The sequence below is a fragment of the Pundamilia nyererei genome, unplaced genomic scaffold (genome assembly GCF_000239375.1).
Source record: "Pundamilia nyererei isolate P.nyererei 1_Seehausen unplaced genomic scaffold, PunNye1.0 scaffold00095, whole genome shotgun sequence".
NCBI lineage: Eukaryota > Metazoa > Chordata > Actinopteri > Cichliformes > Cichlidae > Pundamilia > Pundamilia nyererei.
This window is the reverse complement of record NW_005187496.1, coordinates 2,171,224-2,198,962: the sequence shown is the minus strand read 5'-3', so window position 1 is coordinate 2,198,962 and position 27,739 is coordinate 2,171,224. Positions and strand designations below refer to the sequence as shown.

At 40.1% G+C, this 27,739-nt stretch overlaps 2 protein-coding genes across 3 annotated transcripts in view; both read right to left on the bottom strand.

Moving 5' to 3' along the window:
- Positions 1–672: 672 nt before the first annotated feature.
- Positions 673–17,780, bottom strand: fam83fa (family with sequence similarity 83 member Fa). Its single transcript, XM_005739970.1, has 5 exons — positions 17,206–17,780; positions 9,038–9,205; positions 7,221–7,342; positions 2,007–2,794; positions 673–1,374 (listed from the first exon to the last, which is right to left on the bottom strand). The coding sequence occupies exons 1-5, from the start codon at positions 17,677–17,679 to the stop codon at positions 1,325–1,327; spliced, it is 1,602 nt and encodes a 533-aa protein (XP_005740027.1). The 5' UTR covers positions 17,680–17,780; the 3' UTR covers positions 673–1,324.
- A 3,330-nt stretch (positions 17,781–21,110) lies between these two features.
- The window catches only part of grap2a (GRB2 related adaptor protein 2a), a 23,343-nt gene continuing 16,714 nt past the window's right edge, over positions 21,111–27,739 (bottom strand). The window contains exons 6-8 of one of the 2 annotated variants that reach the window (XM_005739968.1): positions 25,005–25,094; positions 24,626–24,742; positions 21,111–23,105 (exon numbers count right to left, since the gene is read on the bottom strand). In XM_005739968.1, the coding sequence (XP_005740025.1) occupies positions 22,926–23,105; positions 24,626–24,742; positions 25,005–25,094 (387 nt within the window). In that variant the 3' untranslated portion in view covers positions 21,111–22,925. The remainder of the gene's footprint in view (positions 23,106–24,625; positions 24,743–25,004; positions 25,095–27,739) is intronic. The other variant, XM_005739969.1, reaches the window with a different exon arrangement.

Here is a 27,739-nt window from a genome sequence, read left to right as displayed (position 1 = left end):
CTGCAGCATCACCAACTCTTGACTTGTTTTTAACATCAGAGTGGATTTCTTTTCTAGCTTACTCTATCTGATAATATCTCTGACCGAAGTAGGCGGTGCGCAATCAACCCAGATTGTATGGAGGAAGAGTCAAATGATGCATTTTAAATGCTCCTTTACTGTCAGAGCCTGATACAGAGAGTTCAAGCTGCTAACCAGTGTAATTTCTCTTAAATCTGACTTGAGTTTTATGTTAAGTTGGGCAATTAAATGCAAAGAAGGCCTGACTTTTTATGTTGAACCTGCTTCATAGTCTAAGCCTCAGTTATTGGCTGAGAGTTATTGACTTTTTTTTTTTTTTTTTTAAATAAGCACCAAACTGAAAATCTATAGGAACTTGCTTAAGGTCAGAAAGAGGCACCCCTCCCCATCTGTACCCCTCACCACGAAGCAGCACTCAGCTATAGTTCACCAGGAGACATCGTGTTCCTTCTAACTTTGTAAGCAGCATAAGACCTGACCCCCACCTCCTGCTGTGCAGTCAGGCAAAGCTTTGAATATTCGCTGTTGATCTTCATCAAATTTCAGGGCTCAAAAAGCGATCTCCCCTGGTTTACATTTCTGAAAATAACAGGCTATCTGTCTGCATGCTGCTCTTTAACTGACACCAAGTCACACAAACACTTTTTTCCCTTTTGTTTTTATTCCATTTCTGCAACAGTTCAGATCATTTGTGTCTCAAGTGGTTCTCAAGGATTCACATTTTATTCTCCGACCTGTTTCACCTGCGTATCAAAACAAAATCCCAAAGTGCAGACGCACAGTTCCTCATACATTATTCACAGTCTGTACAACACACTCCCATAAACACTGTTGCCAAGGGTCCTCAGTAAGGTTACACTCGGGTACAACACCACGTCTGATCACTTTTCCTGTCCCCATGGAGACCAGAATACCTAAGAGGTGTTATGTAATCCATCCATGTCACCTGGATCAGTCATCGGCTGCTCTCTCAGTCTTTAGGTTCACGAGTGTAAAACATGAAAACACTTTAGTTGTAAAATAACTTAATACCAAAAAAGTGTAGAAAATACATTTAATAGTGGCAATAAAATCTCCCACGAGCACTTTGGCCGAAAATGTCTCGAGGGAGTTCAGCTGCAGCGTGTCTCTAGTGTTGACCTTCAGCTCAGCCTGAAGCAGCATACGTGTCCAGAGGGACAAACTGCACTCATTTTTCGTGAAGAAACGTCAGCTGGTTGCAGTGAGGCGATACAGAGACTCACCCGCTGCAGCAGGTTTAACAACCAGACCCTAAAGTGTCCGAATATCCTCGTGTTTTTTCTCATGATTGGATGCAGTTCCTCTTCTGATGCCGGCGGCGACTTTTGAACCCTGTTGGTAAATAAAAGGGAAAAAATATCCTTCAATTTAATCACACAATAACTGATTCTTGACCATGACGAAACAAAAAACACAAATATTATCGACAGACATCACAGGGCTCCTGCAGGTCCCTGAAATGTCTTTGAAAAGCTTAAAAATGCTAAGGATTCAGAAAGGTTCAAATGTTCTCTTCTTCTGACACTGCAATTTTGAATCTCCTCGTAAGATAAAGTGCTTTGCAAACACTCGGCAAAAGATATTTTCCAAAATGTTTCAAACAAACAAAAAAAAGTCAGGTTTGAAATTAAAAGGGTAAAAACTTTTACGATGTTCTAGTGTCATGCACATCTAGATCTAGATTCAAAATCTAAATATTTAACACCACCGGAAATTTAATTTGAAACTAAAGAGCATCGTTTCAGCTACTTGCCATTTAACGTGGATCAGAAATGAGTTGATTTGATGATAGAGGCTTTTAATGTGAGTGTATCAGACAGAAAATCCTGGACTTTCAAAAAGTTTACATGTTAGTTTGTAACTCTACTTTTTAAACATTTTATAGACAAAGCACTCAGGAAATATTTGCCTTGTTGCTCACTCGGACCACTGAATTATAAAATAAAAGATCTGTGATGACGCACCGTCTTCGTCTGCCGTGCTGATGGTCTGCATAGACACGCTCCTCTGAATGAACTTCGACGGCTTCTTGATTTTGGTTTTCAGTGGTCCTGGTTTCTCAATGAACTGAAACGAGTCGTCGGATTCATTTCCTGCAACCCTGTTGGCCACTGAGACTTTACAGTCTGCTGTGATAGTGGGAGAGGGGCTCTGAGGAGTGACCACACCTTCCTCGATAGTGTCTGTACTGTGATTGGCTCCTCTGCCTTTCAAGAAATGCCTGAAGGAGCTGCGCTTTTTGGGTCCGTCTGCCTGGTTCTTCTGACCTCCTTTTCCATCCTCCTCTGTAGGTGAACCCGGACTCTGTGGGGAGGCTCGGTCCAACTTTTCCTTGTTTGCATTGAGAAAGCCGTTCTGCAGACCGTTCCTCTGGTTCAACCCACCTACTAGCGAGTCCCTCTGAGTCGACAAGTCCTGTAGCGAACCCGTCAGACCCAAACTGTTCCCGAAAACCAGCGAGTACTTGGGATTGTGGTACTTATGCGCAGGAACTTTCAGGTCAATCTGCCTGGAGTCCCCAACCGATACCTGAAAGCGAGATGTAGTGATGGGCAGAGGCCGGATGTGCTGCATCTTTGGCTTCATGACTGGTGTAGGAAGAGGCGGCTTAGTGATGTTGAATTCTCTGTACAGGTCCACCTGCTCAGACACTGCGTACAGCTCTCGGAAGTCGTTGTCAAAGAAGTCCACAGTGTGTCCCGACATCACCGTGATTATGTTCCTGTCCAGCCGGGACGAACTCCAAGTGAAGCTGCAGAAAAAAAACAGGAGCGTAAACCAAAGCGGTGATTTAAAGTGGACAAAAAATATGAGATAAAACACCGGGAGACACAACTGCTTGAATTTTATTATTTAAGGCCATTTAAAGAATATATACATATACACACACTCTCCTATTTAGCAGGTTTTGGCTAAATCCAACAAACTCAGAGGTCAAACTGGGCTTTTTAGGGCAACAAGAAGTGTTTCCAAGTCTAGTCAGCAGGTTCAGTAACCATTCATCACAAGCTGCTGAGATTCACTTCAATTCAATTTTATTTAAATAGCTCCAAATCACAACAACAGTTGCCTCACAGTGCTTCAGTATGACCTATCCCATGTCCTTGCTTCCTTTGTAACAGCTACATCACCATTTTCGGGTCTTTCAGACGTAAAAATGTAAACTGTGTAAATTTTGGTTAAGACTGGAAGAAATTTGTGACCATTTGATGAAATCCAATATGGCGGTTATGTCAGGGGTGTTTCCATGTGTCGTCCGTAAGTTTTCACGCTTCTTTTCACTGATTAGTTTTTTAAGCCTAACATCAGCATCACCAAATGAGACCACAGAACAAATTTCATGCAAATTAAGTTACTTTTTTTTTATAGCAACAGGGCCACATCTCCACAACAAGGCATCTCATGGAGCTGTAAACTGATGCCTCAAGCTATGGATGCAGTTATCCAACAAACACTAGATACACTTTAGATCTTACCGTTGGTGCCATATTTTGTGAGACTGCAAAATTGGTGGATAGTGGCAGCATAAAGTCAGGTTATAAGACGATCGATGGGAACTTGTTGAGGCAAACCTTGCACATGGTTCCTCCATGAACACAGCGCCAACTTTGACCCTTTGGTGGCGCTACATTGTTTGAGATGCATGCATTAAATTTGGTGAAAATTAAAGATGTATAAAAATGCCGACTCAATACGGCTGCCTCTGTAGAATCACTTTTGAGCCCTCGGTGTTGACCACATAGCTGCAGCCTGTAACTTTTCTATTTAAACTTGCATTCGTAACGAGGCATCACGCATGAGTCAGGACATGACTGTGCTCATTTCGCCTGCCACAAATCGGTCCCTCCAGTTTTGTCTTTAGTCAGTGAAGGAAGATTCGCCTCATCGCCTCACAGATGTGGTCAGATGACGTGCATTCAGACTCATTTTGTGTGTTTGCAGCTTTCAGAACAGCGATTTAACAACGAGAATACAGCTGTGTGGATCCTGTCAAACTCGGAGCTCAGAGGTGAAATCGAGCTCTTTTGCAATTCTGAACTTTGCACTAATGGTTGCAGCTGTTTTATCAGCATGTATGTAGTTGTGGCAACACAACATCTAAAACTGAACAAATGACATTATTTTGCCTTTATGTAGACTAAACTGTATCTAAGAAGTCTTTCTGGGATGTGCAACAACAATAGATTTTTATGTTTCAGTTCATTTAAAGCATATCAGTGCACTGCATGTGTCTGGCTCTTAATGTGATCTCCATTTCCCAGTGCGGCCATCACTAACATTCGATTTAATGTCCTGGATTTAGATTTTTAAAAAGATAAATGTTAGCTTTTGTCATAGCCCAATCTGCACCAGAAACCTGATTTATTCAACACGTGCAAAAATGCGTGTACTTCCTGTCATTGCTGCAGGTTAAAAGGAATCTTTTTCTTTGTAGATTTGCATTAAAATTACTGTTTATATTGATACCTGACATTTATATTCACTGTTCATACTGATATGACTGCTATACGGAAACGTAGGCTCGATGTTTTTTATGCCGTTAACTGTATTTAGGCGTGCACTGGTTGTTATATGATCTCCCCCCTTCTGGGTTACATATGTTCACCTCTGCAGAATTCTTTTTATCCTCAGCAGCGATAAAATTTATCTATTTGTTTGTTTGTTTCAAATCTTTAATCGTTCATTTACTTGGTTTAATGTTGTTGTGATTTGATACTGTATGAAAAAAACTTAATTGAACTATTAAACTAATAAATAAGGTTTTATTTTGATCCCAGAATGTGCTGTAAAATGCTTCAGCTTACTACAGCAGTCATGCACTGTATATGCCAAGGGCTTTTAATGTGAAGGATAAGGAGAGAAAGCCCTTTTTTGTGTGGATCTGGCAGCGGTACCATTTGCAATACTGGAATAGAAAGGAACAGAATAAAACAAAGCAATGTATTACTACAATTAAAAATGAGTGAGGAAGATAAGAGAGGTACATTGAGTACAGACAGAGGCTAAATGCCTTTAATTTGTGGATTTTGCAACCAAAAAATAAAACAAAAGTGACTTAATCAACTGTAGAAATCTTTAAAAGCTGGATAATTAATTCACCCGCATCACTGCCTGGTGTAGGATTTCATTTAAATGTCATACTTTCACCTAGTGTAAGTTTTTTTTATCGTTTTAATGGTTTTTCTGAAACTACTTAATCATTTTAAAGCACTCAGGAGAAAGCGGTACGATTCCCTTATAATAATCTCCCAGGTCATAAACGTCCGGCTCGGTCACCAACGACATTTACCAAAAAGCGGATCTACAGCAATGCATTTATCTTTTCCCACACTGAACCAACAGCAGATAAGAAGAGAGTGTGTTTAAAAAGCACTTTAGTCATTTTACAAGATTAATAAGCTTCAGAGTGTGTAAGGAGTTATTTGGAGGTTTAATGGAGTTCCTTTTGTGCCGGCTGCTTTTAGAGAAAATGTCTCACACCTAACAGTCACAAACAAGCTGCTCTCGTTATGTTGGGTTTATACAAAAGATACAAAAAGTCAATCAAATAAAGCACAAATAATGGTTATTTAATAACCATGTCAGGATCAGTTAATCTGCTTTGGAGTGAAACTGTGTCAGAGGGACATTGTATTATGTGTAAAAGTGAAACTGTCCAAATGAGTCTCAAATGTGACTCTGAACATGTCACCGTAACACGGAGTAGAATATAGGAGGTCAAGTGGTTCAAAGTCTTGACTAAAAACAAGATACAACTGGACTCGGCACGCTAAGCTGGACTTTTATTTTGAAGGATTTTCTATTTCCCAACGAGAGCATACCTTAATTACATGATTTATCTGTTAGTGTGAATATTTAAATTCATCCCATTCCTTACAGCATATAGAGACATCAGAAAACAAACACCTTGCTGTATATAGTATAATTTAATTTTTGTACAACCACAGTTCCTAAAAAGTTGGGACGCTGTGTAAATTGTAAATAACAACAGAATGCAATCTCATAATCCTATATTTTATTCAAAATAAAACACAGAAAGTATCAAATATTTAAACCATTTAAAGAAAAATCTTGGCTCATATTGAATTTGATGGCAGCAACGTGTCTCAAAAAAGTTGGGACAGGGCCGTGTTTCCCACTGTGTAGCGTCCGCTCTGCTTTTAACAACACTGTAAACAACTGAGGAGAGCAGCTGCTGGACTTGTAGAAGAGAAATGTTCTCCCATTCTGGTCTGATATAGGACTCGAGCTGTTCAACAGTCCTCTGTCTTCTTTGTCGTATTTTTAGTTTCATGGTGCTCCCGGACTGCTGGCTGGTCAGTTCACATACTGCATCTATTCTGTGCTATTCTAATAGAAACTCTGCAGTTTAGCTGAAAAAGCATTGTCTGGATCGGAGCATATGTTGATCTGCACCTTTCAGTAGCAAATGTAGGTGTGCCAGTAGATTTTCCAGAAGTGCAAGCTGCCAGTTCAATAGGCACAAAGGCATGAGATACGAAGATAAAGACAGAGAAGACGTCTTTGTATGATGGAGCTTTAACCTCCATTTGTGGATGGCACAGTTAATTGTGTTCACAGACAGTGATTTCTGAAAGTGCTCCTGCTTTTAATGCAGTGCTGATTTTCAGCGTTATCACTTGCACACAGAGATTTCTCCATATTCTCTGAATCTTTGGAAGATTGTGTACTCTAGATGACGAGACAGAGGTTTTCTCAATTTTACACAATTTGCAGATGCAGTTTAATGAAAATTAGTGAACCTCTGCCCATTTTTACCTCAAACATCTTCTCTAAGATGTTTTTAGACCCAATCATGTTATTGACCTGCTCCCAATTAACACAAATACTTGCAAAACATTCCTCCAGCTATTTTCTAAGTACCACTTGTCCAGCCTTTTGTTGCTCCATGACTTTTTGAGACATTTTGCTGCCACTGAATTCAAAATAAGCGCATATTTTTCATGAAATTTCTCAGTTTTCTGTGTTGTGTTATGAATAAAATGTGTTTATGGGACTTGCAACTTATTGTATTCTGTTTTTATTTACATTTTTCTTCTTCTGGGTGCTATAAAATCTTACATAAAATAATAAATTGAAACAGGTTGCTTTATCAACCTTTTCTGCTTCCTTTGAATGCACCTGACCACAAAAAGAAACACTGGTTTGATATTTACCTGTAAGACCCGAACATGACCTTCTCTCCATCCACCAGCATGTATTTGGAGCACAGGGAGCCTGGCAGTTTTCCAAAGGACAGGGCCAGCCCTGCACCTTTTAGCATCCGCACACGTAGATTCTGTAAAAGAAACACCTGTTGGATTACACACTGGCTTACCTGTGTCAAAAATGTCACACAGGTAAGCCTGAGTAAACGGACCCCAGCTATCGGGCATCCGTGGCTTTTTCAAGGATGGCTGGCTGATTTACAGAGATGCCAAGTCAAATTTCTGCAGGCACACCCAGAAACATAAAGTCAGCTTTCATAATAAGTAAAGGCTAAAACCCAAACACTTCAGCCACCTCTGTTTACTTAGAGGGAAGCAGGAAAAAGAAAAGGACGTAAATGCTGGGTAGACAAACTGGGAGGAGGCTCTCCTGTGGTGTCAACCCTGGCGTGGGGTGAGAGCGTCAAGTTACTGTCCTTGGATCTGTTCTCAAGATCTATGAATGTTCCCTTGTCACTAGTAACAGTAACAGAGCCCGGCACTCTGAAAGGGTCTTTCACAGCCTTATAAACTGATACCACAATGGCCAGCCATTCCACTACTCCGGTTAAACCAGAGTGGAGCTGAAAAACTCTGCATACAACAGATAAGACTGGGTATTATGACACGGTGAAGATAGGATGACAGATGACTCACTATTTGCGCTTAATCTAAATCAGCACCTAATGTCACTTCTCAGGTTCTGCACCACAAGAAGCAGCAATTACATGTCAGCTCGTGCTAGCGTCTGCTCAGCAGTCGATTTTCCAGTAATTCTTCAAAAATTATTAATTTGACCCTCCCTGTTTTACACTGGAAGGAAAATACTTCTTTTTATTTTCACACATATTTTCACACAAGTGCTCCAACAAGTCCATTTCCTCACATTTTATTGATTTCCTGCTGTTTATCAGTTACCTAACCACTACGTCTGCTACTTTTAGCTAACTAGTTAAACTGTTCTTGCGAAACCTTTAATGATCTGTTTTAGTTACTTAGATAATACTTTTTCAGCCTCAATCTTTGACTGTTTTTTATGACTGAACAATTTAATCAGTTACTTTAATCCTATTTTTAACCTATTTCAATCATTTACTTAAAATTTTAGCTAACCGCTACATCCGCTACTTTTAGCTAACTAGTGTAACAGTTCGTGCAAATCTTTGCAATCTATTTCAGTTACTTATATAAAATGCGTTTTTTCATCCTTAATCATTGACTATTTTGCTGACTTAACTATTTAATTTGTTAATTTTATCCCTTTTTAAAAACTATTTCAACCATTTACTCAAAATTTTAGCTAACCGTCTACTGTTTATGTTTTATGTTAAGCTGTATCAATTCTTTAAAAGTCCCATTAAAAACTACTCCATCCATTCAATGCTGGATACTTTTCTGAGCAGTAAATTGGCAGGTTTCACAAACGAAATTCCTGTAACTTCCAATGCACTGCTGCAAAGGCAGTTATGAGAAATCAAACATAAAACTACCCTTAGGGTTAAGTGGGAAAATGTAAGGTTTTTGTAGTTGGTTCGGTAAGTGTATTGCCAAGTTTTCCTGGTTCATGTTCTAACTAGATCAAACCTTTGAGGTAATTAACTTGTCAGCGATTTCCCAGAAAGCCTGGCCTATGATTCAGAATAAGTTTTAATCTGGGATAATTCCAGCCGTCATCGGCATTGTTCCAGGACTCAGCAGTGACCTACTGAGCTGTTTTCCCATGTTCATTTCCTCTTTGTTTACTGTGTTAGAGAAGCTCCTCTCTCTGCAGCGCTCTGTTTGCTCACCCGCAGATGCATCGCGTTAATCTGCAGCCGAGAGCACATATCCAGAAAGTGGGGCACTCCCCTGGCCTCCAGCACAACGTAAACTGCCACGCCACGCCGTGACGAAGCATCCAGCAGGTCCTGGAGAATCTGCAGGTCCGTGAGGAGGTCCATGACGATGGCCACTACCTGCGAGAAACAGACGAGAGAGGAGCCATCTCACGTTACTCGTGCATATCCATTAACACTTGTGCTCTTTTTCAGTTATTTGAGCAGTCATATTTTTTTTTTAATTTGGAAATAACAATTGCTGAACAAAAGAAGAAGACTTTAACAGCAAGCATACACAATACACAAGTATGTGAATATTATTCAAATATAATAAATAATTCACAAAATATTGAGACTCATTGGATTGAGGCTCTCAAAGTTTTAGTGCCATTTAAAGCAGATAGCATGTGACTGAGGGCATCCCCTAATGTTCGCACCATGTGTGCTCACCGCAAGCTGGTTGAAATTTTTATTTCAAAGCTAGTTTAAAGTTGTTTAACAGTTCATAAGGTGGTCCTGACTTCCATTTATACCAGTTCATTTACTTACTGTTAAACTTAAGTACATTTTGCATGGAGCTACAGAGGCTATGAGGATGGTTGTGAGCAGTCAGGTTGGCAGTTCAACTCCAGGTCCAGCCCCATCAGCAAAACTATTTCTCTTTTACTTTTGCTTTTTCATCCCACACATCTGAAATTAATTTGGTAGCCTTGGTGTGAACTTTAAAGATATTTAAAAAATGTAAACTCATGAAATGAGTCATGTAAAAATGCAGTCTATCTATACACACTTACACCCACTCTAACTGACAGATCAATAAAGAGCAGACGTCACGGTTATGTCACCGCAGTCGTGTACATAATAACAGAAAATATATGAAATAAAACCCGAAAGACGTTGGGACTAAGTAAAAAAACCAAAACCCATCTTTTTGTGCCTTTAGTCATGGGAACAGAAATGTAAGTTTTTAGAGAATCATCAAAGGCATCCTTTGTTGTGAATCATCATCATTTTTGTTTGTTAAACAGACAAACAGACAAAAGAATTTCATACCAGACACACACATAAAGGCGAAGTCAGCAATAATGAATGATTAGAAAGATAAATTAGAGAGATCCTTACAGAAGACACCTTGTTACCAACTTTAACAGACAAAACAAATCAGTCATTTTCATTGTTTCTTCATTTATGTATCAGTCAATCAGCAGATATATTAGAATGTGTGATATGACACATTTATTCTTCACTATGACTAAAGATAAGCTCAGCTAAGCCTCTGGATTTAATAGTATCATTGCGGTCACAGCATGACCGAGCTAATTTATATTTGGCTTTAAATCTACTTAGAATCTAGGCTGTAGGCTGTGCAACAGACCGAAACCATTGCCAGCATTTATACTTGTGCACATTATGCTTGCGATGCTAAAATACCCGTTGGTGGTTGAGTTTCTCTATCCGAGCTGCTCAGTTCCCTTCCAGTCAGTTTGAAAAATAGCAGCACAAGAAGGAGTAACCAGAAATGAGTTGAAGGAAATGACTGCACTCACTGCAATAATGCAACGAGTATTTTCCTCTCTAGAAAGATGCACGTTAGGTTACAGCACAAGTGTGTGGTTGCAGCATACCTATGATTTAGATATAAGTCTGAGTTCTGAACCCTGAAGTTACAGAGGAAGCATCCATGGATACACCAAGTCCAAACTTTATGTCCTCATTGATCACTTCATCACACAAATTTAAAGTGTCTTGGGCAACAAACTACATTTATGCTGTGGCATTCAGAGGGTAGGGTTACACTTTGGCTTTAATGACATGAAAGCACTTATCTATCCTGCCTTGTACCAGCATTTAGGCTGCTGACGGTGATGTCATTGACTGTCTTAGTAACCGTTCAGCACTCAGTATTATTGCGGACCGTGTCCATCCCTTTATGACCACAGTGTACCCATCTTCATATGACACATATCATGGGCGTGCAGCAGACAAATCTGCACTAACTCTATGATGCTTCTCGTGCTCTCACCATGGACCAAAACCTCAGGTGTTTCCAGCACCTTCTTGAATCTAATAAAGTGAATGGCAAGTGCACAGGTAATTCAGTAAGGAAATAAAAGCTGAAACCACTTCTGTTTTTTTCCTGTAAAACACCTCAGACCAGCCTGATGGGGAAAAGTCACGATTCCTGTGTATTTACTTTTAAATCCGGCTGCGGGATGCACCATTTAAACATTAAAACAACATCTGAATGTTTCCACCACTCCCACTGCCAGTCCGAACAAAGGCACCAGGGCGCTAACCTGTCATTAGTCTTGTGATATGAAGTTTAAACACGCAACCTTCCACCACGGCAGCAGTTCACACTTCTGCATAACTTGTTTTTCTAGGCGATTAAAAGTTTTAGCAAAGGCAGTTTGGACAAATGCCAGCAACGGCTACGACTCACAGCACCGCTAATCTGAGCAAGAAATCAGCAGCTACATCTCTAACAGATGCATTTATAACACTTTACAGCATACAGTTTAATTATGTACTGGATTTATTAGACCAATAAGACTGCTGTTTGTACTGAGATGTTTTATAGCCTCTCCTGGTTTTTGTACCCTTAAGAGCAGTTTGAAAAGATCATGTGACTCTTTTTTTCCCCATTTCCTTATTACAGTTTGTTTGGGACTCATCCAGCAAACTGAAACTAGTTCTCCAGGAAGACACGAGTTTGAATAACACAGTAAACCAGGCATGACTCAGTGAAGCTCCCGTCATCAAATTCTCATCCAAACTGCTTACGATGCATTTTATGTTGGAAAAAACATCTATCCAGAAAATGCTTAATCTGAACTATTTCAAGGTTTTCTGGAAATTGAAGCGTTATTTTCATACACGCCCACTTGGTATGGCTAACGGTTATTCCACCTGCCAAGACTGTTTTATTACATTGACCTTCCACGAGCTCTGGCTGATAAACCTGATAACATACACTTATTTTAAAGTAATAAAATAAGTGTATTTATTAACATACACTTATTTTAAAGTAATAAAATAAGTGTATGTAGAAGTTCATTTTCAACCGAGGGTGAAACGAGGCCAAGCACAAGAGAAAGAAGGATTATTTTGAAATGTGACTTATGTAAAGCTACTCTTTTAGACTCCAAGAGTAAAGATATGGAGCTGGAAGTGAGCAGATTAGATCCACTTCAGTTGTAGTGGTTTACAAGTTCACCTAAAAGAGGTTTGGGCTGTTTGTCCACAAACAGCAGGTTTACGATGGCGCTGTTGTGAAATTTGAGTTTTTAAATCAACCACTCCTTTTTAGGTGGGTACAGAGATTTGCCAATAGCATTGTGCTTTCAATGAGGGCTTTAAAAATTAATTAAAGGCACCTGTCAGCAGCAGAGAAGTATTTACATGACTCACAGTTCAAAATAACTCTTATTTGTCTTATACCAGCCTTTGGTGCAGACCCCGAGTTGCCCCTCTGCCTGACATAAACTGTTTCCGGTTTAGCCCCTCCTCCATTAAGCAAACTTTGTCTTGATTGGCTGGTGCTCATAAACATAAGGTTTGAACAGCAGGTGGGTGGGACTTCTCTGTAACACACAACCATCATCAGTAAGAACAACTGAAACAGTGTTTAGAGGCCTTGGCACTCAGGGTCCACCTGGAGCATAGTACCTGTGTATATTACAGGAAATAAGGAAAAACACAACAGTTCCCCCCATAGAGAAGTGGTTTAACAACCATTAGAACAGTTTCCAGGGTTTGTTTTTTTTTCAGGTGTAGCTGCATAAGCAGAGACCAGCCTCACTAACTTCTGATGCAAACAGTTATTTTGTTCTGTAAGAAGCCTGGAATACAACAGAAACAGTTCATAGCTCCAACAGTTACTCCTAGTAGGCGTCCCGGCAAATAAACGTCCTTGGACTTTCTATTACTATTATTGTCATTATTATTTTATATTATTGTTCTGTTTATTTTTATCCTGCTGCTAAACTAATTTCCACTTGTGGGACAATAAAGAAATTGAATTGAATTGAATTGAGAACTGGGATAAAGTGATGTCCACAGCTGACATATTTATATTTAAGCGAGATCTTTTCAAATGCCCACAGTTAAAAAACACACCTCACAGTCACTCTGATCCGATTTAGCATCAGTTTTTCAGCCCCGAAAGCCATGTTCATGTTTTATCACGTACAGACATCTAAAAAAAAGAATTTACACACAGTTTATTTAGTAGCTGAAGTGACACTTTAGACATGAGCAAAGATCAATGTAATATTTTTATTGTTACTTTTAACGACCTGGAAACACCTGGAGAGCTCTGGGTGTTTGTTGGCGAGTGCTGCTGCCAGTCTTTGTTCATGGCTGGGCTTCAGCTTGTTTTCTCTGGTATCTATCATCACGTGTGATATAATGGAAAACCTTCCACTGTGGCAAATTGGATCAAACACTTGAGCCCTGTGACGTGAATGGACAACACCTTGTGTAAATGACTTCTCCTGATGGGATTCTGGTGAAGTGCACCTTCTTCTTGTACATGAAAATACGCATGACATCACCTGAATCGAAGAACTCGTTGTTTTCTTTCCCTTTCAGGCGACATTTTCTGCTTTTTCTCTTGAATGCAGTTCGACCGGTAACCGTCACCTCGGCTCTTTCATATGTACATCTCAGGTCTTCTCTTGGATTGTGATAATGATCTCCTGTAGAGTAATGTTATGCATCCACGTGTGTGTGCGTGCACCACTTAAACTGCACAAGGACTCTTTCAAGTATCTGTCAGGCTTTTAGGAGGGGATGAGTTATTTTACCTGAAGGGGAGCAATCTGTGCCTGATTCATTAAGCTGACACGGCGCTGAGCAGACTGCTGTAGATGGATAATAAAGTGGATTATTAACTATTCAAGTATGATGAGTTCTGCACATCTTTATTCGTCTTTCCACCCAGCAAATACAGCCTCTGGTGCTGCCTGTCAAAACCAATCGCAAGTGAGCGATTCTCCTCATTAGCTATGATTTTCGCACCTGGGATTTGAGCCAATCAGACGGAGTCGTGCAAAACTCCAAGTGGGCGAGGAGAAAATTTTTTTTTTTTTTTTTTTTTTAAAAAGAGCAGCTTGTTAAATGCCAACCTTAACCTGGTCTGCAGGATCTTGGGGGAGGCTGCCACTCAGCCACTCAGCTTTTCCCTTCTGCGTTTTAATGACTCAGCTTGTTAAAACTTGCACAGGACTCTCCCATTCATTTAGCTTTTATCATTTTATTTACCCACGCTGGCTTCGTTAACCCTCACCTCCTTCTACCTTACTAGAAAATTCTCTGAACAAGCGTTACAACAACGCTACTGCAGCGCTACAGCTTGCAGATGCCCCTCAAACACGCCGTGTGCAGTTTGCTGGTCATTACGTTTTGAGAAAGAGGACGTGAGGATACACTGGCGCAGTGAGTGTGCTGGTTAAAATCAAACAGATCTGAGAAAAGTTTCCGTCCGATTCCTTAACTTCAGTAACTTAATGAAACCATTAAAAAAAATGTGGCCTTCAGAATATGGACTTTGTCAGTGTTACAGCCTCTGACAGCTCAAAGAAGTAGGTGGAATTTTGCCACTTTTACAGTTCTCGTTAGTTTTTCCATTTGAGCATTTTTGAACCTTCATAACTTCAATCAATGAGATTTTCAAGGCTGAAAAAAACATTTAATCTCTGTTAAAACTTCCAACTAAATCAATTTTAGAAACACCTACTGCATCACAATGTTCCAAAAATATTTATTTTATCTTTAATTATTATTTATTTATCTTTTTTATGTTTCCCATAATCAGCTTTTAGCATTAGTATCATGGGATGAATTACATTTTTAACAGAAAACCTTAATAAATCAACCCCTGGTACCCTGATTGTTTGATCTGTTTTCTGATAACTCACGAGAGAAAACTCAAAAGAATCTCATCGACATGTGGAATAGGAACCTAAACACCAGATAAAGCCAGGAAAAACCTTGGAGCACCTCGGGAGTAGTTCTCTTCATAAAGACAGCGATGGGTGATCAGGTGATCATGTTTTAGTCATAACCACCCTGTCTGCAGGGACCCAACGAGATAGAAACACAACGACGTCTCTTTCAGGGCAACATTGACAACAGAAAAACTTTTAGCCAAAATCTGAGAACCACTCATTAAAATAACCTCAAACACAGCAGTGGACTTACTCGGGCCTCCAGAACCTTTTCTTCTTATTAGCCTGTCGGTTTATTAAAAAGTATTTAAAAGTGACATACTACACAACATTTCCAGTTCGATGTTTTTATTACTGGTCACTAATTAAGTAGCACAGGTCAAAATGATCCGTTTTTATCTTATGCTAGACCTCAGTACATCCCTTCAGCTCATCCTCTGTCTTGAAATAAACCAATTTAAGTCCTATACTTGAAGGCCACAAGACACCTCAAAAGTACAACTACATTATGTAAAAGTACAGATATCCCACGAGAAGTATCAGAGAATATCAGAGGGAATATATGAAGAAATAAACCCAACTGAGTTTCTGTTTGAAAAGAAAACAGCAGCAGCTTTTCCCACTATGACGTTCCCAAAGAAACCCTGAATAAATCAATCATTCCCTTTTACGCTGCAAGCTGAAACTCGGAGCACCGGAGCAGAGCGCTGCGCCGTGACGATGGAAATTCCAGGTAAAAAGTCAGATGTGTATCTTTTATTTTCACTTTGACTTACAGCTGAAAAATGACAAAAAGCTCTTTGAGTTATGACAAATGTGAAAAACTTGAAACCCGCCTGCAGCTTCTGCTCTGTGGCGACTCATTAAACTGTTGAGACGGTGCAGTTATCAAGATGTAAACCTGCAAAATGTATGTACATGTACAAAGTGTACATATATATGCCACAGTGTGAGTTATATGCATACATGACAGTATGGACGACTAAGGTACAGACTGAATTATTGAAGAAATCTTTGAATAATCTTTATTCAAGCAGGCCTGAAACTAAAGATTATTATTGTTAATAGTGAATATTCTCCTATTTTGTTTTGTTTTTCCATAACTCTTATATATTAAAAGTGAGAAAACTTACTCTCATTATCAAATTAATCATCTAATTACTGCGTGACAGGATGAATCTGGAGGAAGGAAGTGCTACACAACTCAGCGGGGTGAAAACAAACTCAGTCCAAAAATTATTCTTGGAACAATTCAGGCAGCGAACCCCTTTTTTATATGGACATTTTAAATTATTTAAAAGTATTTTTTAACCCTAAAAAGATCGATTATCAAAACTTTTGATATTATTGATATTATTTTGTTTTTAACAGGCCGTCCCTGTTCACAGTTCACTCCACCTGTCCTTTGCACTCAAAATAAATCCTAAAAAGCTGAAGCTTTAACTCAAACTGACATTTATGATGATGAATTCGGCAAGACAGGAAACATGAGGACTGACTGTAACCGGCTCAGTCTGGGGGGGTGGGGGGTTCTTTGTCACTTTCGTGGTCAGGTGAGCCTCTGCAGCCAATCGCTGTTAGTATTACAGTGTTATTCTCCTTCTTTGTTGGAAGTAGGTCAGGGACTTTCTCCTTTAATCGCTCCACATATAAGAAAGGAGTTTCCTTTGTTTGGTTCAGGTGCAGGAGCTGACTCGTAAACTTTCCTAAATCTGAATCTGCAGGTGTTTTATTCCACCTGTTTTATTGTTTGATGCATGCAGTCACATTTTTGTATCAGCACTTTTAGAGGCAAGTCATGTAAGAAGCAAAGTGCTCGGCAGGAAAGCTCAGAGGTTTCTTCTTATTTAAAGTTTCACTATTTCATGCCTGTAGAATTTGAATCTCTGTGGGTTTGAAGTTAAATCAGGACAAAACTGAATACTTCTCACTGTTTTCTGGCTTCATAAGCACTACATCACAGACTAAGCGAACACTCACCTGCAGCCCTGACTGTTTTTATCGCTTCAGGTTAACAAATAAAAGGACTGAAGTTCCTATAAGTCAGGGTGTCCCAAATTTGGTGGGTTATTATAGAAAAATGTGAATAATTAAAGAAAAACTTTAAAACACTTGTGCGTAAATGTGAGTTTGGTTTAGATGCTGTAAACAGGGTGGATATGCAGGGTTTCTCTTCTTTTCTGTTACCTTGTGTGACTCCTGGATGAGCCTCCTCACCACCGCCTTGATGTGCGGTCCCTGCTCTTTGGGGGGGTGGGTGTACACGGACACCCGGGTCACCCCCTTGTAGACGCCGCTGCTGCCGGGCCAACCGATGTCCAGAGTCGGGACCTCTGTGTCGGACATCTGGGGCCAGTAGGTGGAGTGGACCCCGGAGTCCGCGCTGGAGGAGCCCTTGGACTTGTCGTGCTCCCCGGACTCGGAGTCGCTGTCCGTGTCGTACTCGTGGAAAGTTTTGCGGATAACTTTGACCTCCCGGGCGCATAGGAAGTCTTTGGTGTTGTCCTCCTGGAGGCGCATCTTGAAGGCTCCGTCCCCATTCCTCAGCAGCTGCTCCAGGGCCGCACGCTGCTCCTCACTGTAGTAAAACTCCGGCTTGGACTCCAGGACCTTCTCGTTAACGTGCTCATCATCCATGCACACCAGCTGAGACTCCGCCATGGCCCAAAGATTTAAAAATAACTTCCCCCTCAGTGCGCCACCGATGCTGCTGTTGCTGCTTCCCAAGAACCGCAATACCTGTGCTGACAGGTAGCAAGGGGGCGGAGCCAACAGGCATGTTATTAAAGAACATCCGGCCTGTAAACTTTCAGAGTACAACTTTCAAAAGGCAACAACGGAAGTTTGTCAGTGGTGGATCCTTCAGAGTAGAGGAACGTTATTGTAGTTAACCAGAGATGTCAAACTTATTTTATGTTATGGGCCATATACACACTACTTTGCTCTTAAGCATTATTGTAAAGAAGTTTAACTACTCATTTAATCCCTTACTTGACCTAATATGAGAACTAGAAATGCAGTTTCAACAGTGGCTCATTGCCCAGATGGTTCTGTATTTATAAAACATTAAAACAAGTTTTTTTTAATTCACAGAAATATTTTTAACTGTAGACACAGCATAATAAAAACAGAGATTTTAGTTGATAGTGGAAAACAGGAACTTTTATGTCATTTCATTGTTTTATCTATTACTTGACTAATAGGAGGAGGAGTCTTTATCAGTAGGAAAAGCTGCAAAATTTATGACAATGCAGCTAAAAGTTCAAAATCTATGTACGAAGGTTTCCAGCAGGTCGGTTTGGAGTCTTATGTTTTGCATCCCAACTAAAAAATACTTCAAATTAAAACTAATTGCAGAAAAGCATCTTATGTAACTAAAATAAAAATAAAAACTAGACTTTTGAAAAAAGTTCTCGTTGTCCAGGGCTGTGTGCTCGGGTGTGCACTGGCTCACTCTGGCTCTGCTGCTTGGCGGGGCCTGGCCCCCCTGGCTCTATCGGGCCCCTTGCAGGGTGTGGGGGCTCTCGGGTCTCTGGGTCCAGGGCTCAGTCTGCTCTGGCTTAGCCGGCTGCTTGTGGAGCCTGCAGGCTCGTCGTCACTGCTGCCCACCGTGGCTTCTGGGTGACCCTTGTCCGGAGCTCTCCTCCTTTTCCAGGTGGGTGGCGTGATCGCCCCTGCGGTGGTCCTCCTTGGGATTTCGTGCTCTGAGGGGGCCTGTAGATGTCAGGGACCCGGGTCTCCTCCATGCCTGCTTCATGTCCTGGGGGGCAGGGCTGTGGCTCCCCACACCCACTATCAAACACTTACATGGAGAAACCTTATGAATACAAGCGCACTCACACACACAGGTTTGCAAACAAGTACTCACAGACACTCACTATCTTGGTCAGCTGCTGCCTCGAAACATATCATGTTGCTTAGTAACATTTAATATTTATTATTTACTGTTACTCGTGGTTGTTGCTATGGTTTCCTTGCTGTGTTGTTTTCGTTTTGTTTTTTGTTTTTTTTAAGTAGGTGTTGAAGCAGATTTTCAGTCTTTTCTTTCTTTCTTTATCCCTCTTCTCTATTTTTCTCTCCCTCTCCTTCTGTTCTCTCCCCAACTTCTCTTTCCTTATTCTGTTCGGTCCTGTGCGTTCTGATAAAAATCTAATAAACTATGACTATGAAGTCGACCTTTCGTGGCCTTCAGACAAGAATTCTGATTGTGGCAGTGTCGGACAGGACAGCAAAACCAAGAATAAAAAGTTTACATATTTTTCAGTTTGGTAAAAATTTCTATTACATTTAACATTTTATTACTGTCTTGTCATTGTACTTTCTGTACTGGTTTTCCTAAATATTGCCAATGACATATTCCCTTCATTCAATAACAGTCAAAAAGACTAAAACTAAGAGTGAAAATTTAAAATAAATAAATAAATAAACCTAAACATGTTCAAACAATTTAAACTGAACGTAAACAAAAAAATCCAATCTGGAAACCAACAGAAACTAAACTGAACTGAAAGCAAAAAGTCAAAATAGAATAAAAATAAAAAGTAATTAGAAAATACAAAACTATAATAACTCCGAAGCAAAGGTTCCCAAATGGTGTGTTTTGGGATTTTGCACAAAAAGTAAGGAATTAAATCTTAAATGTTCTATAACAGAACACATCACCAGGCCCTGATTAGTAGTGATGAGGGGAAAAAAACAAAAACATCTATTCACGTCCACTTATCATTATCAGGTTTGCAGAGGAGCTGGAGTCTATCACAGCTGCCACAGGGTGACAGACATGGTACATCCTGAACAGGTCACCAGTCTAACATAAAGAGACACACAACCATTCACACTTATGGGAAATTCAGAGTTACCACTTAACCTAACCTCACTAACTGCGTGTCTTTGGACTGTGGGAGGAAGCAGGAGCACCCGACGAGAACTGACGCAAACACGACAAACATGGAAACTTCACAGACGGTGGAGTCAAACTCAGGACCTTCTTGTTGTAAGGCAACAGTGCTAACCACGATGCCACCATGCTGGTACACAAAAGTACCTAAAGAAAAAAAAACTGTCTGGAGATATTACTGCAAAAGCTTCCTGTTTCCACACATGTTATCTTAGTCACCTAGAAACCAAACATCACTTCTCATCCCTGGCCTAAAGTAAGAGAGCACCGGATCTTAACGAGACGCAGAGCCTGTGTGAAAGTTTCTGATACAGAAATGGATGCATGTTACATTAGCGGTGCTCTCTGCAAACTAAAAAGTGTCGTTGGTACCCTGCTCAAAACTCCCTTCATCTGATGGTTCAGATAAAACTGTCACTGATGTCATTCCACAAGACATGGGGGTTGTTTTCTGCAGCTATAAATAGATGCTGTCCTGCTACTCTTCAGTGAGCTTTCTTTAGAGAAAAAGCTCTGAGTGACTCTGGATAACAAATGATATCAGACAGTGAACTTTCTCTTACATCAAAGACACAGATGTTTGGATTTATTGAGTATTTTACTTTTTTCTATGTTATAGTCTATGAGCAAATTTTCATTTTTTTTATTAAGTTATGTTGTCAGAAATGTGATATTGGGTTTATTTGTATTGAGTTGGGCTGTTTTCATCTCCACTTCCAGGTGCCATAGCTGTACAACAAGCTACTGACAGGATCGCCTTCAACCACCACAACTACCTGCTTGTTATACACACATGAATTTTTGTAAGAAAAAAAAAAGTATATAAGTATCTTTTTTTTAATTCCAGAAGTCTCAAAGTCAGTGGGGAAGTTTTAAATGAGTTCTTTGTTCCTTGCATCAAAAAAGTAAAACGAGTGCAATTTCTTTGTCTTTAATAGGGATTTTATTTTGAAGGGCAACTCTCCTTAACTGCCCATATGGAAAAGAAATAGTAAAAACATATGATTTACTCATGAAAGTGGCCACTTTCTCATTACTTTCATGTTTTTTTTAGTAAGTATACAAAACATTCAAGTTTCATTATATAATTTTTCAAGGGATCTTATATGTGTTTTCACTCTTGTATGCTTTTCATACAAGTTTCATACAAGACAGATAAAAACTTTATAAGATTTATATATATCTTTTGCATATGAGTGTACTTCTGGAGTTTTGGTTAATGTTAAGCAGGTGGACAATAATTCAAGTACATCTGCCATGATTTCTATTATTTTCTGTCAGGTTTTGTCTTCCATTGGTTCATGTTCACATTAACCTTGTGAATATGAACTTTTTCATCTCTGGCTGTGAGCACCAAAGCCCCACCCACCTGCTTGCAAACCCACTTGTTTGCGAGAGACAACCAATCAGAAGAAAGTTAGCTTAAAGCGAAGCCTTAAAAGCAACTGAATGTAACTTCCTGTGTTTAAAACACATTTAAAGCTTTCGAAATTAATTGAAACAGCCAAAAAAATTTAAAGAAACAACCTCGGTCATGATTTCCATATCGTGTTTGTACTGTGCTGAAGACAAATCGACTAAAGTTAAATATTGTAGGGCTGTCTGCATGTCGAACTGTGTAAATGTGTGAAAAAAGCGCTGGTGTGAATGTGTGCTCAAACTGTAAACAGTGCATTTGCAAATTTGAACCACAAGAGGTACAGTGGGTGATTGTAGCATCCAGTCAGCCATAAGAGGAAGAGGAAATACTGACGGAGAGGAAGACGTTGTAGAACAGCTATTTAAACCACAGCTGAAGGACTCGGGAAGCGACTTTTATCGCCGCCAGCACAGAGTCTGGGAAATTAACGATAAAAAAAATGCAGCAACAGTTTATGTTTGCTATGTTAGCTTTTTGTAGATATGTGATTCACAAGGAGTATTGTTCGCTCGATTAGTGCTTCATGGCTTTTTAACCACATCATTAAAAGTCTTTTCTTCTTTTTATCGTTAAAGACTCGGTTATACAGCAGGGCCTAATAAATGTAATTATAGGTTTTACTGCATCTTTAATATTCTGAACCTCAGTTTTGTTCTGTTAACTTTCACATTTTTAGTTTTTTTTTATTATTCTTAACAACGGCATTTTATTTATTTTGTATTGACGTTACACTTGGGTCTTACACGGCCTAGTTTAAATGGATGTGCAAATCATTTTTATAATTTTTACTACGACTCTAAAACGATATGTGACGTTATTAATGTTGGTTAAATGTGATTCATTAAAAACTTTCTAGTAAAACACTGCCCACTAGTGGTGAGAGTTTAATACAATACAAAAAATACAAAAATGTATCTTTAAAGGGGGCGGAGTTAAAATGGCTCATTTCAGGGCTGGTAGCTGCACCAAAGCCCAGTAAGAGATAAAAAAAAAAAAAAAGATTATTTTGATTTGTGAATCATACAGAGACCAACTCCAAGAATAAAACATTAAATTTTACATAAAAGAAATAAAAACTCACCTTTAAAACGATAGAAATACCCAAATGAATATCAGGAATATCACAGGTAAAATGTGATAAGATAAAACCCCACAGAAAGCCCTCGTTATGAGTGAGCATCATTTAAACATGAAGGTGGTGATAAAAAAAAGTTTATTTAAAAAGTCAATAACATTTTTTGATAAAAATGTGTCAAAAGTGAGCAGACAGTCCATTCATCAGCAGCCTGGCCAGCAAGCATTCAGACACATGCTTACTGACACGTCATGATACAAACAACATCCTCAGGCATCATTTGCAGCATTTCCTGTGTGCCAGGTGAACATGTGGGAGCTGTAGGAAGTTCCTGCAGGTGTCTCTGCTCCTTTGTAAATAAAGCTGCACTGCCTCAGTCCTCTGGTAGGAGGCTGACACGCAGCACATACAGAAGCCTGCTGGTTCACGTTCAGAAACCCATCAAGAGCTGACGCAGCCGCAGATCGAGTCTGAACGCACGCAGGCGTTTTAAAATCATCGCCTGTGGCGTTTCCTTACAGCTGCTCTGTGTAGTTTGCGGGAAACAGCCCAGTCGATCCTCTCAGCCTGCCTTTCCACCACGACGCATCGGAGTTATCCAGCACGTCGATGATGTCGCCGGCGGAAAATTCGAGCTCGTCGTCTTCCTCTGCGGTGAATTTGTAGAGTGCCCTGACCTGCAGCGTGGATGGTCTCTGCAGGTGGAAACCAAACAGTGATCAATACCTGACGTCCTTTACTGGACTGCTTTTTGTGACTTCTGCATCTTAACATTAGCTAAAAAGTCATATTCTGTAACTTGTCTTTAGCAGCCACACATCCCATACAGTGACATGAGCCTTTAAAGTTTACCCAAAATGCACTTTTTAAAAATGTTTTCCACTGAATTACCAGAAAACAGATCAAACATCCAGACTGCCAAATACTTCTGTTTCTGTTCCTCTACATCTCAGACAGTGCAGTTTATTGAAACTATGATATATCCTGATACCGATACTCAAAGTTTGTTATTCAAAAATAAGCAAAGTGTGGCTTCAGACTGCGACACTTTGAGTGGGTGTAAATTGATTTGACTGCAGTTTTTAATAGAGCTTAAACGTGTTTTTCACTTCTGTGTAAAGGCAGTTCTGAAAAAGAACATTTTCTCAGGACAAAGCAGAGTACATTCACAACGACTGCACAGGATTTAAGGGGGTAAGTGGCTGCCAGGAGCGGCTAATCAAACGCTCCTGATTTACTGATCATTGGCGAAGCACAACACTTCAAAGAAAGCAGAGATTTTAGCTGCTGGTCTGAAATATGCAGGTGCATGCACGGACTTCCCCCTGAGGTCAGCAGTGCTCAGAGAAACAGCTAAAAGCCCAAGAGGCTACATCTTAGACTTTACATGTATCAATTAGCATGTTAAAGGTCAAAGTTCACAACAGCACAATTAGAAAAAGACTGAACAAGTGTGGATTGTTTGGAAGGGATGCCAGAAGAAAGACTTTTCATGGCACCATGGCTTAAGTTTGCAAAGTTATATTTGAACAAACAACAAGACATCCATTGTACAGATAAGGCTAAAGTGGAGATGTTTGACCATGATGCACAAAACCAAACACGTTATCGGCACAAACATCTCCTCTGAACACCAAAGTATCCTCAAGTCAAATGTGATGCTGCCTGATAGCTAAAGCTTGGCTCAAACTGAGTCACGCAATGACACGGCTGTGTGAATAGCTGAAGGAGAAGAACCGAGGTGCTGCAACGGCCCAGTCAAAGTCCAGAACTCCCCCTGACTGAAATGTGGTGCAACCTTACAGGAGAAGCTGTGCATAAATCAATGCCCGCAAACCTCAATGAACTGAAGCAACTCTGTAAAGACGAGTGGGCTTAATTTTCTCCGCAGCGATGTGAGAGACCGATCAAGTTATACAGAAAACAACAATTCAAGTCGTTGCTGCTAAAGACGGCTCTGCAAGCTCAGTTTTTCACACAACTGTTTATATTTGTCACCATTTATTCCGAGTACTGAGATATGTGTTCCTAACAGTCATTATTTTTATTAAAATCTTAAAGCTGTGATCTAGTTCGTTTCATGTTATCTTATTTGAAGTTTAGAATAAACGCTGATGTCACCCGGCTGAACGCAGTGTATCAACATGATGTTAGCTGGTCTACAGTTTCCTGTGTTTACCACAGCCAGTAAGCATCAAAGCGTGGCGGGGCTGACCTGAGGCAGAGGCAAGGTTTCAGAGGTGCGTCTCAGAGGCTGAGCCGAAGTAGAAGGACTGTTTCTTCCTGTGTGGCCGATCGTATGCGCTCGCGCCTCCAGCTCGGGTCTTCTGCCCTTAAAGCAGAGAGCAACACACACGTTACGTTCCTGCTTTTGCTTATTGTACAACACAGAACAATGAGCCGAAACTTTACGACCACCCCCGCCTAAAATAGCTTGGTCTCGACTCTTTAAAGGCAAATTAGATTTTGCTTTTCTGTTTCCTGCACTTGGTTTAAAGTTCTGAACCTATTGTTATCTTTGTGGCTAAAACCTTTGCACATTATTTGCTATCAGAGACTTCAGAGCTGAGAGGAAGAAAAGCTGTAGCTCATACCATCGAGCTGGTACTCTGGTCTGAAGATCGGCGTGGAGCCGTATTGAAAGCTGGTGTTGTACGTTGCTCAGGCAAACTCCCCCTCTTCACCTGCAGGAAGGAAGCCGACAGGAAGAAGATAAGATACAGTTTTTATTTCTATTTATGTTCAGAAATCTAACTTTTTTCATCTTATGCATGATTGATTTTTACAGTGAAAGAGACTTCAAAACAAGAACAACCGCAGGTAATGTAATATGGGTCTGCGTTTAAGCTCCTAAAATAGACTGAAGCAGAAAAGTGCATCTTTATACCTTCATGGAACATCATAAATACAAATTAACAAGTTCTTACAACCAGAACGCCCAGTTTTACCATGAGCTGCTTTCAAATGTGATTGTTTTCAAAGTAAAACACAAACAAGTGTATTACATTCTCAAAAGTATCCCAAAATGTATTGATCTCATCGGTTTCCTTCATCGTAGGACCCAACATTACTGAGCTTTCAGTGTAGACGTGAGTGGCTGATCAATGAAGAACTTATTACCAAAGGTTAAACTAACATCCAGCTAACATTTTTTGGTTTCCCTTTCAGTTCAACTCAATTCACTTTTATTTATTTGGCACCAAATCACAACAACACTTGCATCAGGGCAAGTGTTGTTGTATGTGTAATGCGTAATTTTTGTCCAAAATGTATCATTCTTTATTAGATAAACTTCCTTAACTGCTTTATAACACAAATATCTAATGAGCCAATCACATGGCAACAAGTGCATGTAGACAACCTGCTGAGGTTCAAACAGAGCATCAGAATATAGTTTGTTGATGTCAGAGGTCAGAGAGGAATGACCAGACTGATTCAAGCTGACAGAAAGACAACAGCAATTAAAATCACCACTCATAACAAATTTATGCAGAAAAGCATCTCTGAATGCAAAACACTGCAAACCTTGAAACAGTTGGGATTTAGCTGCAGAAGACCACATCACTGCACGCCGCTGCTGTCAGCCAAAAACACGAAACTAAGGCTACGATTTACATGGGCTCACCAACATTTGACACTTAAAGAAAAACTGTGCCCGGTCTAATGAGTTCTGATTTCTGCTGCAATATCCTGATGGTAGGGTCAAACCTGAAAGCATGGATCCATCCTGCCTCGTATCAATGGTTCAGACTGGTGGTGATGATGATTTTTATGGCACACTTTTGGGCCCCTTGGTACCAACTGAGCATCGTTTAAACACCACAGTCCTCTTGAGTATTTTGCTGACCCTGTCCATCCCTGTGTGACCACAGCCTACCCGTCTTCTGATGGCTGCTTCCTGCAGGGTAACGCGCTAAAGCTCAAATCATCTCAAAGTCTAATCGAGCACCTTTGGGATGTGATGGAACTAAAGATTTGCATCATGGATGCACAGCTGACAAATGTGCAGCAGCTGTGTGATGCTATCATGTCAACATGCAGTGAAATGTTTGACGGCGTCCAACCCAGGACTCGGAAATGTGTATGTCCACATATTTTCGTATTTAAAAAAAAAAAAACCTCTACCAACAGAAAGACGCAGAATTCAAAGACTCGAATAAGACACGTAGACGTTTGCGTGGCGCTTTTACCCATGGGCTGTCCACCAGCGTGTCCTCTGTTGTTGACTTGGCTGTCTCTGACCACTACTGTGTGTTTTTTAACATCACCGGTTTTATTCAGCGGGAGACCTCGGTGCGAACTGTGAGGAGGCGCTATCTAACCTCTGAAGTGGCTGCAAATTTTACCAGGGTTTTAGTCAAATGCCCCCCTGTGATTGTACCTGCACCCTGCGATTAGATTTTTAGTTATTTTAACAGCAAACTGAAGAAAAGCCTTGACTCTGTTGCTCCACTCACCACCAAAAAGATTAACGTAAAACATGCATCACCCTGGAGAAACGAAGAAGTCAAAAAACTCAAAAGAAATTGCAGGACAGCAGAAAGGAGATGGAGGAAAAATAAAAATACTATCAACCATCAAATATTTTCCGAGCAACTTAAAATGTACAATAACACATTAAGGAAGTCAAGAAATTCATACTTCGCCAAAATAATCAGTATTAACAAAAATAATCCCAAGGTCCTCTTTTCCACCATAGATCATTTATTTAACCCTGATTTTAAAAGCTCCAAAAGAACCCCCACAGACTCGCTCTGTGAGCAGTTTGCAGACCACTTCAGGGGAAAGATCAGCGCCATCAGATCTGATACTTTATCTAATCGCGATATGATTGTAAACACATCTGAGGGCTCGATTGTACCTGAGGAGACACTGGACAGCTTTGTCCTGGTTAATGCTGAGAACCTTCAGAAAGTTTTCTCCACAGTGAGAATTTGGATTGTAATGATTTTAATAACTACAGACCTGTATCCAACTTACCATTTTTAAGTAAAGTCTTAGAAAAACTTGTTTTTACTCAGATTACTGATTTTCTGAATGATAGACAGATCCTGGAGATATTCCAGTCTGGATTTAGGGTGAACCACAGCACAGAGACTGCTCTCCTAAAGGTTTTAAATGATCTTAGATGTAACTGGGACGCCCAAAAGCTCTCAGTCCTGGTGCTACTGGATCTAAGCGCAGCCTTTGATACAGTAGACCTCGCTGTTCTTTTAAACAGACTGAAACACATGGTGGGCCTCTCTGGTGCTGTACACAACTGGTTCACTTCATCTCTCTGACAGATCTTTTATGGTGAGTATGGATACATGCTCCTCTAAGATCCATA